The sequence below is a fragment of the Thamnophis sirtalis genome, unplaced genomic scaffold, assembly GCF_051295495.1.
Source record: "Thamnophis sirtalis isolate CommonGarterSnake01/CBP01778 unplaced genomic scaffold, rThaSir2_p1.2 scaffold_4, whole genome shotgun sequence".
Classification (NCBI taxonomy): Eukaryota; Metazoa; Chordata; class Lepidosauria; order Squamata; family Natricidae; genus Thamnophis; species Thamnophis sirtalis.
In genome coordinates, this window is record NW_028261384.1 from 104,270,688 (window position 1) to 104,286,158 (window position 15,471).

Genomic DNA, 15,471 nt, shown 5'->3' on the forward strand with positions numbered 1-15,471 from the left:
TCTCTGCCTCTGCCTTTTTGCATTGTGGTGACCAGAACTGGACATAGTATTCCAAATGTGGTTTCACCAGTGTGGTGTGGAATATGCTGTCATTTCCCATGATCTTGATGTTATCCTTCTATGATACAGGACTATGTTAGCCTTTTCTGTAGATGCAACGTATTTGTTCATTCAAACCTAAGATGTGATCAATCAGAACCTAGATGCCTCTTACAGGCAATATTGTTGAACCAGGCATTACCTATCATGTACCTGTGTATCTGGTTTTTCTACCTAAATGCAGGCCTTTACTTTTCTCACCTTGGGTTTGCATGTTGACAGTAAGGCCCAATGCTCAAATTTGTCTATATCTTCCTGAAAATGTAGACTATCTTGTGACAGCAATCCCCCCCCCCACCAGCTTTTGCATCATCCACAAACTTGACGAGCACCCTTCAATCATCTCATCTATCTTAGGTCATTTGTGAAGATGCTTAAAAGCATTGGGCCCAGGACAGAACATTGAGGTGCCTCACTTCATGCTTTCCTCCATTCAGATGTAGTTCTATTGAGGACTACATATTAATTATGGTTAGTTAGACAACTGCAGATTCATGTGGTAGTGTTACTGTCTATCCTACATTATTCTATGTTACAAAAAAGTACATTTGGTCTATTTTTCAAATGCCTTACTGAAATCTAATTATACTTTATCACAACAATTACTTGGTCTACTAATTTAGTCACTTTATCATATAAGGCTGTAAGATTTGTCTGGTGTGACTTGTTTTTAACAAACCTATGTTGGCTTCTATTGATCACCTATGTTCATTTTTAGGTGTTCACAAATCTTGAATAGAACCATATAAAATGTGGCTCCCTAACTCCAATAATTGCAGATGATCCACGATAATACCGTAGTTTATGTGGTATGAAACAGGAACGGTGCAGTCTGCCCATCCTGTTCCCAAGGTAGGTCCTTCAGCTGACTGCAGTTCTGCAGTTTGGCTGTTCAAATCTCACCGGCTCAGGGTTGACTCAGCCTTCCATCCTTCCGAGGTGGGTAAAATGAGGACCCAGATTGTTGGGGGCAATATGCTGACTCTGTAAACCACTTAGAGAGGGCTGAAAGCCCTATGAAGCGGTATATAAGTCGAACTGCTATCTACAAGAGCAATCAATGCAGTTCTTGGAACCAAATCCCGTTCTAAACTTATCCAGAAGGGATAAGTTTTATTTAGGCTCCTCTGTAGCTGGAGTCCCACCGTCTTATCTAACATCTCTCCCAAAGCAAAAGGTTGGAGTCCAAAACAACTGCATTTTGATATATTCAGAAATAATCAACTTCCTTCAAAAAGTCTGACACCTCTCTTCCACCACAAAGTGAAACATTCATTGTAAGACTGAGAGACCGATGCTGGGGAATAGTGTTGCATGACAAAACAAAACATGACAATATATAGTCATAATACAAGTTTAACCAAATTTAAATAAGAATATCTCCCAGATATACATCATGTTACACAGCAAAGCGGATTTAGACATCTGGCATGTGGTTTCTAGGAAAAGAGTCAAGAAACTAATTAAAAATAACAGATGAAATTATTTAAACAGATATAAGCAAAAATTCCCAGTGCTTAATATTGCATATCAAAAGCATAGCATAAATATTTAAGTAATGATTAATGGTTTGAGAAAAAGAATGGACTAGGAGACTGTCACCAAATTTTCCATCATAATTTTTTACTTATGTTCTCTTTTTCGTTCTGCTTTTGTCTTTTTATTCCTCATTCTTTCTATTCCTTTAAGCTACGCAATATAATTTTTTAAAAATCACCTCATAAATCCAACCAAACATATTGCTATAGCCAAGTAGAGTGTTCTACAGAGAGCCTTATCTACTTCCACAGACCCCCTACAATTTCAAATGCATCCCCTTGGCTTTGTGGGGTATTGCCCCAATCATCTTGTTGCACTGTATGCCTTAGATGTCAGCCCTAAGGCATACAGCTTGAAATCTTGTAGCTCAGAGGTCTCCAGTATCAGATTAGCTGTGAGAATCAGGAACCCAGGCATGGAGACTGGTCAATATCTCAATAGTAGATGAGCTATACCGTATTATCCTTTAGGAGAAGAAATTAGTGAATTTTTCTTATTCGTGTTGGGAAAAAATCGCCCTGTTTTTTCATTCTGTCTTCAATGAACTATGCAACCTACCTTCTTCCAGTACAGCCTGCCAACTGTTTCAATGAAACCACCAATATATCCTGTTTAGTCTTCTAACTAAGCTAAAGTAAGCCAAAGCCAAAACTTGACCTTTCTTCTTGGCTGTTTATTTGCCCCATTTAACTCTTTCCTATTCTAGATGATTGTAATTCCATAGTATCACAATGGCCACGTCTGTCTCCATAACACTGCATATACCAGATACTCCAACTACATCAATGTATCTATCATTGGTGTATAACTTTGGTGTAGCTACTGCAATTACACCAAAGTGATACATCAATGGAGAGATTCAATAGGAGAACATTCTTGATCTACCATAACTATGATATTGCCAGCTATGCTGGAGAAACAATGAAGCATTCTAATAATCTAATTTTCTTCTTTTGATTTTAAAACAATAAATTATCAAACAAAAGTGCCACTGATTATATTTGATCAACTCAGAACTGGTTCTGATTTAGACCAGAACAAGGCTATATGAAAAAACAATGAACTAACAATGTTTACTGTTAAATGCTTCAGCTTTGTCTCTTTCCCTGGGATGTCATGTCAAACCCCTAAAAATATATATTACCAGTGATTCCCTCTTTGCAGTGTTCAGTTTGTACTGTATTCCTTATTCTATCAGATCAATATGAATTTCAAGACTTTAGTCCAGTTCACATTGAGTGCCATCATACTGAAGGATTGTATTTCCTCTGATTTTATTATTTCAGACTGCAGGTGGAGGTTACATTTTTGGATGCTACTCTACACAGAATAAATCTTACAAGTAAGAAATTATCACATAGGGAAGTTCTTGGCCATTCTATTTCTTGTTCTGTTAAGTTTCCTACTTGAAAGGAAAGCTTGGGTTTTGCATTTGATTTTAAAATGCATTCAGAAATGTGAACTCCCACCTGTACTCTGAAGTGGCACAGTCCATTCTACTGTCTCATTCCCACTGCATTTTGCCTTGTGTGTAGACCAATCCTGAAATCACCAAGGAAGATTATTATATAAGCATCCTGGGCAATATTTTCCATTGTTGAACTTGATCATGTAGATCATGATGGCTGCAACAAAATTAATTTTATATCAGTACATTCCAGAATAATATAAAGTGTAAACGCAGAAATATGCACAACATATATATATATATTATTGCTAGATTTGTATCTATCCTTCATTCAAAATCTCAAGATAGGATATGATGTATCCATTTTTTCCCATATCGATCTTCTTGGGGATTAGGCTTGCTGGAAAAAAAAGATTTGCTCAAAATCACTATAATGGAAATGTAGAAAATCACTATGATGGAACTTGCCTAATCATAGTTCAGTACCTTAAATACTGTACCGTTACGACTCTATAGTTTACTATACAACCATATATGAAATAACTACAATGCCTACAAAATTGTCCAAGAGTAAGGAAATTTTCTTTTAACTCCAATAATAGGTGTAACTGAGCTAGGAAAAATCCATGAGTGTTCTCAGTCAATAGTCCATCCTAACAAATTACATCTAAAGGATTTCTAGCAGATGTCAATTCTCCCATGTTTACTTCAGAAATCATACAGAATGGCAATTTGGTAAAAATTAAAAGGTCAATTAATTGAACTTCATGTCAAAAAAAACCTTCTACCTCTGAATGTTAACAACTAATCTTAGATAAGATCAATCAATCAATCAATCGATCTTTTGATTGATTAGACAGGATTGCACTGTTCCAATGTGGAGGTTCTCTGAAATCTATAACAACTGAAAAAAGCTGATGCTATAGAGTAGACTTGTCAATGGAAGACATTATCTCAATTATCTATGTACAATGATTAGGTTTACCATTACGCATTTCATGTAACTTTGCCTTGAAAGATGATTTGGAGCCACCCAATTAGACCAACTAGATATCTAGATCACATGACACTAATACTACATTTCTAACTCCAATGTAAAGGTTTGAAGTTGTAAAACTTCCAATAATTTTGAACTATAAATATTTTGTGCTGCCCACATCTGCCTTTCTCCACCAAAGGTGGTTGAATACAGAAACAAGTACAGTATCTCCCCAAACAAGAAAGCATTGAAGATCCATTTATTTTTTATTGCCTTCTTCATTGTGATTTCTGAAAATCAATTATGTCAGTTATGTTTTAAATATTAAAACTCTCTTGGTTAAATATTATTGTTGGGTTGCATTGCTGATGATCATTGTTTATCAATGAAGTTAGTTTTAAAAGGGCTTTTGATCTTATGGCATTCGATAAATAAATAAGCAAGCAAGCATTTACCAATGTACAAATCTACCATACTTGGAGAACATAAAAAGTATTTGAAGAATAAACAGATCCAAATTCATAGGCAAAAGTTTAGAGTGTATCTATACAATATATTGATGGTCAAGTACATTTCCTATGTTTAAAAGCAGGCAGCTGCAGAAGAATTCCTCATGGGTCTCCCCAAAAATGGTGCTTTAGAAAGCATTTTAGTGCTAAGTACTTTGGGAGATTTGGGGCTCAAAGCAGTATAAGCATAAGTAGATCAAGCAAGGGCTAATTACTTCACAGAATGAAATTTAGTCCCAATCTGTGCTATGGTTTAGACATTCCAAGTTTTGCAATACAAAATGGATTTGTCTTTTTCACTACACCTAATTTATTTCAAATAGTTTTCAGCTTGCTGCAGGACACCTCAAACAAATTAATTCAATCTGTGAGTGATATGAATGCATTAAAAGGGTAGGACAAAATTCAAAATAAATAATGTATGCAGATTAACTAATATTTGTGAAAGAACACGTTTCTACTTTTATAGTTGACAGAATACAACTTACGAGGAAAAGACACAAGGAACCAAAATAAGGTTCTAAATGGGATTGAGATGTTTTGTCATTTTGAATCAAAATGCACCTATTTAAAAAAACTCAACAAGTAGAACATCCTTTTTTGTTTATTTTCCTATCTTTGCTGATTAAGCCTTATGTGAAAAATACTGGAATCAATGTGGGATCAAATTTATATATCCTGCAAATCTCAGTCAAAGGAATGAATTAACCAGAAGATATTCAAATCAGTAAAGTAATTTTCATTTCTATTTAATTTTAAAAAGGGAGGGTAACCTCAAATTCTGTTTGCTGAGCATGACATTTTAAACATTTTGTACTTAACCATAAGCCTTGTCCATGGAATATATAATATTAATATAACTATATGTAATAATAAGAGCCTACACAAATGAAGATTTTTTTTACTGAGTTATTTCAGTAATGAGCAAAACACTGAAAACAAATTGTGAGGTGGAACATTGGAAGACACAATTCTACTAATGGATTTTAAAAAAAAATGTTGGGCCTCAACTTTGCTAAGAAAGTCAGCACCCAATTTTCTTTCTGCAGTTCTTCAATGTTGAAAAGCCATGACTCTTCCTATTACTGGAACACTTTTTGTTGCTTATATTCTATGGCTAAATTCTTGGCTCAGGCTTCATTCAAATTAAATCATTATCACAATCTTTAATTACTTTCAACAAGGAAATGTGAAAACATATAACTAAGAATAGCAACACACCGAAGAGTTCTATATATTATTTCAAGGAACAAGCAATATTTGCACATCTGATCTACCATCTGTCTCATATGGGCCTAATTTTATGAAATGCCATGTCCCTTTGCTGCAAACTCAGATGCCACTGTTTATCGGCATCCTTCTATGAGCTAAACACCCCAGCCACTCAGATCAGAAACTAACTACTTATTTGATTGTTTTAACCTTAGTTAGTTTAAAGACAGATTTCACAGATTTGCATAAGGCTTACCTGGCACAGGTATGGCGTGGATCTGTGCCCGTGACAGGAGTTCCAACGATGGCTCACGTCCAGAAACTCCATCTGAAGAGAAACATGATTCAGTTTCGTAAATTGTCTGCAACATCTCTGGCAGTCCCCACACTGAGGATACAAGAAGCATGCCAAAGAACAATTATGCTCTGTCGTTATTCCACTTCAGTTTGCCTTGATGACAATCCATTGCCCAACTAAAGGGGTGTATCTTGTTATGCTAGACTGTCAACTCAAACCATCCAACATTCTCCTAAAACAGCTGCAACCATGCAGGCATCCATCCTCCTTGGAGAAGACTATCCTTGAAAAAGTTAAATTGTTTCACAGCAATGGTGTGGTGTGATGACAAGGAAATCTCCAAGACTAAATCAAAGCTGTCAGGAGAGAAAACAAAAATACTTGCAGATAAAAATCTCCTTTCAAGAAGATAGCAGCAGAGGTGAAAATTGTTTCATCCACACCAGATTGAAAGGGACAGGACTTGCAAGACACAGGAACAGGCTGAGGCAAAAGATAATGGAAAAGGAGGAAATGTCTTATATCTTAGTCATGATTTATTTTACTCTGAAAGGATAGATTTAGCAACATCTTCTTAGAACTCAGAAGAAGTCTCTAAAAAACAGAACATCCCTAGAGTGATAGATTTATTTTGAAGAGGTTCCTGAAAAATAAAGCAGCAGCTCCCTGCCATTCCTACAAGAGGCCCATTTTTGTAAGATGCAAGAGTCTGCTCCAGTCACACAATTGTTTCCCAACCCAGTCACCAAATGATATGGATTCTGCTGGGGGTGACCTGAAATAGAATGTCAGGGAGGAACTAGCTATAAATAAACTCAGCTGAGCTTTCTCCAAGCAGGGAGGGTTCAGGCAAAAGGAGCTGCCTGCCTATCAGAAGCTGGATTTCGACCCGGGATCAGCGGAAAAAGATTCCCTGGGGGAAAGGCTGTACCGCTTGCCAACCAAGAAAAGGAAGGCGACACAAGAACAAAAGGGAAGGGAATGACCCTTTCTGTGTTCTGGATGCCAGAGTCCACCTACAGACATTGCCTAGCTGGTTAAAACACTTTTTTGAGCACAGAGATCATTGAAGCAACAGCAGTAAAATGCCAAAGGCTATAATCTTAACTCCATATTTGCAGAAAAGCAAAACTGAATACAATCTGCTAAAAAGGAAAAGGAGGAAAAACCACAACAACCAACCATAACTACAATTATGTCCTTGGATAAATTATATATGCTATGTGTATTAACATATATTCTTTATTATCACTGTTCCTAAAGAGTTATCTAGAACAATCACATGAATTTTATGTTTTATATTTTATTTGATGCGAACAACATTTGCTAATTCTGACAAAAGACTTTATTAGGTGAAGAACAAACATGGAGATGGTTAACTAAATTCAGTGAAATTGCTGAAGAGGTATAAATTGCTGATTTTATATTTCTGTTCTTATATTTGCAATCCACAAGTGTGTGGACCAACCTCCAGGAGTCTTAGTACTGGCCAACTGTCTAGGGAATACTGGAAGCTGAGATTCATCTTCAAGGCACCCAGATTGGAGACAGCTGTAAAAAGACATCAGAAAGAAGTTGTTCCCCATCACCACACTAAACAGAAGCACACACACTTTTTATATCTCTAGTATCTCTTCCACAAAAGCAGGGATACACAGCATATGGCTCTCTATTAACAACTCCCATGATACCTTGCCACTGACCACTGACCATACTAGTCGGGGACAACATGACTTGGAGTTCAGCATCATCTGGAAGTTCTCAGTTACTTCATTTCTGCTAAATTCTGCAACACAATCTCACAAAAGCTATGTTTTTTTAAAGAACATGTGAGAATGCAACTGTGCAGCACAAAACACTTTAAAGTTAATTAGGCTTCCTCTAATTCCTCACCTTCCGAATGCAATATTTCAAGATAGTTCGTGAAATAACTGAAGTTTTTACTGAATATACTTAGAATGGGGTGTTGGTTCTTACTTGATACGCCCCTTCTCGAGGCAGGTGGAGACAGCGGTCATGCATGGGTTAACTCAGTCAGTAACCAATAGAACTGAGTCTACCAAAGTGATGTCATCACCTCAGAGGAGTGTCCTCCCGCTTTTGTGACGAAGGAGATAAGTAGACTGCTGCGCATTAGTCAATTGCTTTCAATCCTCTGATCCTCCAGCCTAGCTTCCAGAACGCACTCCGCGAACTAGGCCTGGAACCAAAGGGTGGGGATAACCGCTGTCTCCACTTGCCTCGAGAAGGGGTGGATCAGGTAAGAAGCAATGCCCCATTCTCCAATGTTGGTGGAGACAGCGGTCATGCATAGGACGTACCAAAGCTGGGTGTGTCCCCGGGTAGGAATGAGACTGGGCTAGGAGCTCGAAGAGGGAAGAACCTTTGAAGGACACACCATCTGAATGCTGCATCTGCCGATACGTATCTATCCACCTTATAATGGCAGATAAAGGAAGTAGGAGTTGCCCAGGTGGCCGCCTTGCAGATCTCTTCCACTGAGGCCTGCCTTGTCCACATTGCTGATGTAGCTGTGCTGCATGTGGAATGCGCCATGATGTTGGATGGAAGCATGAGGTGATGTGCCAAGTAGGCTCTAGTTATGGTTGACTGGATCCAGCATCCAACCATAGATGGAGAAACCTTCAGAGCCTTGTTTGTGGGATGGAAAGACACCAAGAGCACTTCGGTGCACGTGAAGACGGCCGTCCTGGCAATGTAGATCTTAAGAGAGCATCTTATGTCTAACCTGTGCCATTTGAGTTCGAGACTGTGAGAAGGATTAGAACAACAGTTCGGTAGAGTGAGATCTAGAGACAGATGAAAAGCTGAATTGACCTTTGGAACAGAGGTGGGATCAAGTCGAAGGACCACGTGGCCTGAGTGAAAGTTACACAAGTCGGAACGGATGGAAAGGGCCACCAATTTTGAGACCCATCGTGCGGACGTGATGGCCACCAGAAAGTTTGTTTTCAATGTGAGGTGATGCAGGGAGGCCAACCTGAGAGGCTCGAAGGGTGGTCCAGTGAGAAAGTCAAGGACTTAGATCCCACGAGGGAAGCGGTGAATGACGGGAGGGCAGTAATTAGATGTGCCCTTAATTAAGCGGCATACATGAGGGTGCAAGGAGAGCGGTTCATCCCGGGGAAGAGAGAGAACTGAAGAGAGAGCCAACACCTGCCTCTGTAAGGTGTTAGGCGCAAGCCCTTTAGATAGTCCCTGTTGCAGGAACTCCAAATCCTGGGGGACCGAAGCTTTCAGAGATGAAACCTTTCTAGAAAGGCACCATGTGCTGAAAGTCTGCCACGTTGACTCGTAGATCCTATTAGTGACTGGGCATTGAGAAGCCTGAATAGTTTGAATTACAGTTTCAGAAAGATTTGCCGCCCTCAAGACTGCCCGCTCAGCCTCCATACGGTTAGGTGGAGCCAAGATAGATCGGGATGGTGGATGGAGCCCTGGTGCAGAAGAGATCAGGGGGAGACGCCACACTGGGCCCACTGAGAGGTTGACTAGGTCCGTGAACCATGGGCAGCGCGGCCAATGGGGGGCGAATAGGATGAGCTTGGCCTCTTCCTCTATCATTTTCTGAATGATCCTCTGTATCAGGGGGAAGGGAGGGAAGGCCTACAGGAGACCGTGAGGCCACCTGCACCTTAAGGCGTCCGTCCCTTCAGCGCCTGATGTCATGTAGCGAGACAGATAGCTGGGCAGCTGATTGTTGGATGCCGTTGCGAAGAGATCTAGCACTGCGGTCCCGTACCTGGTTGACAGCTGTTTGAAGATGCAACGGATGAGAGTCCACTCCGCAAGATCGATTGTTGTGCGGCTCAACCAGTGTGCTCTGGTGTTGCTGGAGCCCGATATGTGTTTGGCGTGGAGAGAGATAAGGTTGGCTTCCGCCCAGATCCCTATGTGAAAGGCAGATTCCATGAGGGATACTGCTCTCGTCCCCCCTGGCGGTTGATATGCACCTTGGCTGTTGTGTTGTCTGTCCGAATTAGTACATGTGTTGCGAGATTGGAACTGAAGGAGGGCTAGATGGATGGCCCTCAACTCTAGCCAATTATACTATGGGAAAGGTTGGAATCGGACCAGAGACCCTGAGCTATCTGATCCTCCAGGTGAGCGCCCCAACCCATCAAACTCACATCCATTGTAACTACAAGATGAGGGGCTCCCTGAAGAGGGACCCCTGAGAGATGGCCAAGGAGATCCACCAGTCCAGAGAGTGTAAGACCTCTGGAGTCAACCTGACCTTCACTAGGGAACAGCTGATGTTGGGTCTTCTGGAATGGGAGAAGAAACCACTGGAGGCAGCAGCTGTGAAGCCGCGTCCAAGGGATGATGGAGAAGCAAGAGACCATCTTCCCCAGCAGTTGAGACAGCTGGAGAAGAGGAACCTGCTGTCTCCTCCATACCTCGAAGGCTAAGTCCTTGAGGCTGATCTGTCATTCCCGAGACAGGAAGACTCCCCTGAGTGGAGTCGATGAGGGTTCCCAAGTGCACTAGACAGGAGGTGGGAACAAGGTGGCTTTTCTTCTGATTGATGGAGAATCCCACTTCCTGAAGCACCTGCAAGATGTCCTGGAGATCCCGAAGGGCCTGGTTGCGTGACCTGGACTACAGGAGAATGTCGTCCAGGTAGCAAAAGATCTGAATGGGTCTGGAACGTAAGTGGGCTGCTACGACTGACAGGAGCTTGGGGCTGATGATAGCCTGAAGGGGAGGGCCCGATACTGAAAGTGACAGCCCGCATAAATGAAGCGGAGCAACCGTTTGTGTTGTTTGTGAATGGGTACGGGGAGATAAGCCTCCGTGATGTCTACTGATGTAAGGAGGCCATGTTTGTGCACACTCTCTAGGATTGACAGGAGAGAGTGCATTTTGAATGTCCTGTACCTGATGAATCTATTTAGAATTTGAGATCAAGAATTGCTCTCCAGCCCCCCGAAGATTTCGGCACAATAAAGAAACGAGAGTAGAACCCCTGTCCCACTTGGCCTGGAGGCACAGATTGAATGGCCCAAATGAGGAGCAGATGATGGATGGCCTGCTCTACTAGAAGCCTCTTTTGAGGGTCCCTGGATATGGGGCATGGGACAAAGTGATTCGGAGGGCTGGAGCGCAAGTCCAAGAGAAGGCCGAATCTGATCGTGAACCTGACCCATGTTTCATTGGTGATGTTGTCCAAACGATCTGCGAAGGTCGACAGACATCCCGCTATGGGGAGATCTTTCAGGCAGTCACTTCTGCCTCTTGTAGGATCGGTTGGTATTGTCCCTGAATGACTTTCTGGCCTGGAATCTCTGGTTGTTTCTGCCTGATCTGTTGGGGAAGGTTGTTGAGAAGTGGTGGCCTCCCAACTCCAGTGGACCTTGGACGAAGTGGATAATCTAGATCCCTTTCAGTCTGGTTTCAGGCCTGGTTACTGCATCGAAACTGCTTTGGTCGCACTGACAGATGATCTCTGGCGAGCCAGTGATAGAAGGCATTCCTCTATCCTGGTGCTTCTTGACCTCTCAGCGGCCTTCGATACCATCGACCATGGTATCCTTCTGCGGCGGCTGGAAGAGGTGGGAGTGGGAGGCACCGTTTTACGGTGGTTCTCCTCTTACCTCTCTGGCAGGTCACAGTCGGTGTTGGTCGGAGGACAAAGGTCGACCCCTAGGCCCCTGGAATACGGGGTGCCGCAGGGCTCGGTCCTGTCCCCCCTCCTATTTAACATCTACATGAAGCCGCTGGGTGAGATCATACGCCGGCACGGGATTAAATACCATCAATATGTGGACGATACACAATTGTATCTGTCCGCCCCGTGCCAACTCAGTGAAGCGGTAGAAGTGATGTGCCAGTGCCTGGAGGCTGTCAGGGTTTGGATGGGAACGAACAAGCTTGCATTCAATCCCGACAAGACTGAATGGCTATTGATGCTCCCTCCCAAGGATGGTCCAGCAATTCCATCTCTTAGCCTGGGGGGTAAAATTACACGCCCCTCAGAGAGGGATTGCAATTTGGGAATCCTCCTGGATCCGCAGCTGACATTAGAACATCACTTGTCGGCTGTGACCAGGGGGGCCTTTGCCCAGGTTCGCCTGGTGCACCAATTGCGACCCTATCTGGACCGGGAGGCCCTTCGGATGTCACTCACGCCCTCGTCACCTCAAGACTGGATTACTGTAATGCGCTCTACATGGGGCTGCCCCTGAAGAGTGTTCGGAGACTACAAATCCAGAATGCAGCCGCGCGAGCGATATTGGGTGTACCTAGGTACACCCACATTACACCTATCCTCCGCGAGTTGCACTGGCTCCCTATTGGTCTCCGAACACGCTTCAAGGTGCTGGTTATTACCTTTAAAGCCCTACATGGCCTAGGACCTGAATATCTCCGTGACCGCCTCCTGCAACATACCTCCCAGCACCCAATAAGATCGCACAGGACGGGACTTCTCCGAGTACCGTCGACTATGCAATGTCGTCTGGTGGCTCCTCAGGGGAGAGCCTTCTCTGTAGCTGCCCTGGCCCTCTGGAATGACCTACCCCCTGAGATCCGGACCCTCCCCACTCTCTCGGCCTTCCGTAAGTCTGTTAAGACCTGGCTGTTCCGGCAGGCCTGGGGCTGTTGATCTAGCACTCGATCTTCAGCCCCATTAAGATCGAGTGCATGTTGTGTCCTTCTTTTAACTCGTTTCTGTCCTGTATCTTAAACTTTTTAAAATGCTTTTAAACTGTTTTTATGTAAGCCGCCCGGAGTCCTTCGGGATTGGGCGGCATACAAATCTATTAAAATTGGAAATTAGAAATTGGAAAAGGAAGGGCCCTGCCTGGGGGGAGCCTGACGTTGCAGACGGGAGCTGGAGGAACCCCTGTTCTGACCCTGAAAGGACTGCCTGTGATAAAAGGATTGACTGTGGCCCTCTTGTTTCTTAGTGGCCTACTGCGAGACCTTCCGCTTATCCTTGGACTCTACCAATAGAGGATCCAATGGGGGTAGCCAAAGAGAAGGGAGGAAGAATAGGGAGAGGAGGCTAGCCTCTACTTGGCACGGGTTTCCTCCTGCCACTGCTTTAACCAAAGCAGGTGACGGCTGGAGATGGAGAATGCTATGGCCTTGGACGCAAAACGAGCTGCATCCAAGGAGGCATCTACAGTGTATTCTAGGGCTGCTTTTATTTTGTTAATATCCCTGCGAGCCCTAGAATCGCTGGCCAGGAGCATCGCTTGAAGTTGCCTTAGTCATAAGAGAGCAGAGCGACTAAAGGACGAAGCAGAGGTACCCACCCTAACGGCCCAAGCTGAAGCCTGGTGACTCTTGACCAGAGTTTGCTCTATTCTCTTGTCTTCGGGGCGAAGAGCCTCCTCAGGAGCTGCTGAGGCTGCGTTAGGAGAAGAAAGGCCAATTATAGGTAAGTTGATAGAAGGTACCTCTAAAGCCTTGGTGAAGATGGAGGTGGGAGCACTGGGGGGCGGCGGCAGTGCTTCTTGGCGGTGGCGGTGGCGATGGCAGCTACTGGTGGCCTTTTGGCAGCTGCTGGCAGCTTTGGTGATGCTTGGAGGCAGCTGAGGGCTTGGCAGCAAGAAGAGAAGGCCCGGAGGCCAGCAGAGGTGGCAGCACTGAGCAGGTCCTCCAATGGCCGTTGCTAGGAGGCACTGCTTCCAGGAGAGCCTCTGAAATTGCCGGTAAGCTCAGGAGGCAGAAGCCTCAAAAAAGCCCTGGTGAGTCTCTTCAAGAAGCTCGGGGCTAATTAAGAGAATTGGCTCTGAGGAACTATCCACTAAGTCTTCTCAATTTGGATGTAAGTTAGGTGAAAAAAATCCAATTAAAGGTAATTATAATATCTACGAAAGTTGAGGAGAAAGCAGTTAGCACAGCCAGTTCGGATCGAACTGAGTCTAAAAGAGCGGGAGGATACTCCTCTGAGGTGATGACCTCACTTTGGTAGACTCAGTTCCATTTGTTACTGACTGAGTTAACCCATGCATGACCACTGTCTCCGTCAACATTGGAGAATAAAGAAATGGCAATGAACAAACTTTTACAGCTAACTTATAATATTTCCATACAAGTAAATGCAGTGTTCCTGAACTTCATAACTATGTAGAGCTACACACTTACCACTAAGTAAGGGTATGCATCTGGTTTATGGGCTCTAATAAACAGCCAGTTTGGCCCAGTGGTTAAGGCATCAGGTTAGAAAATAGGAGAATGTGAGTTCTGGTCCCAACTTAGACATGAAAGCTAATTGAGTGATCTGGGGTCAATCACTCTCTCTCAGCCCAACCCACCTATCAGGATTGTTGTGGGTAAAATATGAGCAGGAAGAAGTATTGGATAAGTTTGCTGCTTTGAATTACTTATAAAAATAATAAAGACAGGAAAAAAAATAAAGTGATTTAACACCAACAATTCTGAATTAGATGCAGGGTTAATCTAATGTTGCTGATAAAATAATATAATTTATCTACATACTTCCCTATGACATTGAAATCATAGATTATAAAAAGAAATAAAGTTCTCCTTATGATCGGATCAGATGTCAATAGATCTGAGGCTTGCAGTTTAAATCAACAGGTTCAAGTTGTTGATCTTTTCCTAGGTCTCTTTTAAAAATAGCTCTTCCTCAGGCTTCACCTACTTTTTGAACCTGCCTAACCTACAGCATAGAATAGGGACTGACATTGGAGATTTGAGAGGTAGAACCATAGCCTGCCAAGCCAATTTGTTGCCTGACTAAAGCCAACTTCTGCTTTTCTTCACAGGCGGTTTTTGGGGTAAAATTGGTATTCTAAACTTGGTAGAATTCTTTCTCATTGAATTTAAAGCTATAAAGCCTATATGGCATAGGACCAGTTTATTTGCAGAATTGCCTTTCTTCCATTGTCTCTGCTTGCCCCACCAGATCTAGCAAAAATGACTTCCTACTCAGCACTTTTATCAAACAATGTCCTCTTATTGTACCTCAGAGCTGGGACTTCCAAGTGGCAGTGCTTGCTCATGAAACAACATACACACCCGCCTGAGACTCAAATGACCCCCCCCCCCAACCCTGTTAGTCTTTTGCAAGGCCCTGAGACCTGGTTGTTTCCCCAGACATTTGGATCAGAATAAGGAAAATTATCTTGCTAGAAATATGCAAGAATTGTTACCTAGGGCAAAGAGCCCAGAAACATTTTAAGCCACTTGCAACAATGCTCAAAAACTGCTCAGGCAGATACCACCCTTGATGCACTGAAATATAAGACTGGGAAGAAGCTACAGCACAATCAGAAGTGTAAAGTGCTGTTATTATAGCTAATTTCAATAAAAGTAGTTCCAGGTCTCCCTATGGAATTGATTTTCTGGTCTGGTTTATTTAGCAGGCATGACAGGAGGGTAAATTAGCTCTGCTACAGGAGGGTAAATTAGCATGTGTTTTGGGAAGTGG

The 15,471-nt window shown here is 42.8% G+C and overlaps 1 protein-coding gene across 6 annotated transcripts in view; it reads right to left on the minus strand.

Annotated features, from left to right (window-relative positions):
* HDAC5 (histone deacetylase 5) overlaps positions 1-15,471 on the minus strand; it is a 162,465-nt gene that overhangs the window by 117,436 nt on the left and 29,558 nt on the right. For 3 of the 6 annotated variants that reach the window (XM_087713641.1, XM_087713640.1, XM_087713642.1), the window contains 2 exons: positions 6,003-6,074; positions 3,108-3,180 (listed from right to left, as the gene is read on the minus strand). In XM_087713641.1, coding sequence (XP_087569767.1) covers positions 3,108-3,180; positions 6,003-6,074 — 145 coding nt within the window. Of the gene's footprint in view, positions 1-3,107; positions 3,264-6,002; positions 6,169-15,471 lie in introns of those variants that run through there. The other 3 variants (XM_087713644.1, XM_087713643.1, XM_014072546.2) reach the window with 3 other exon arrangements.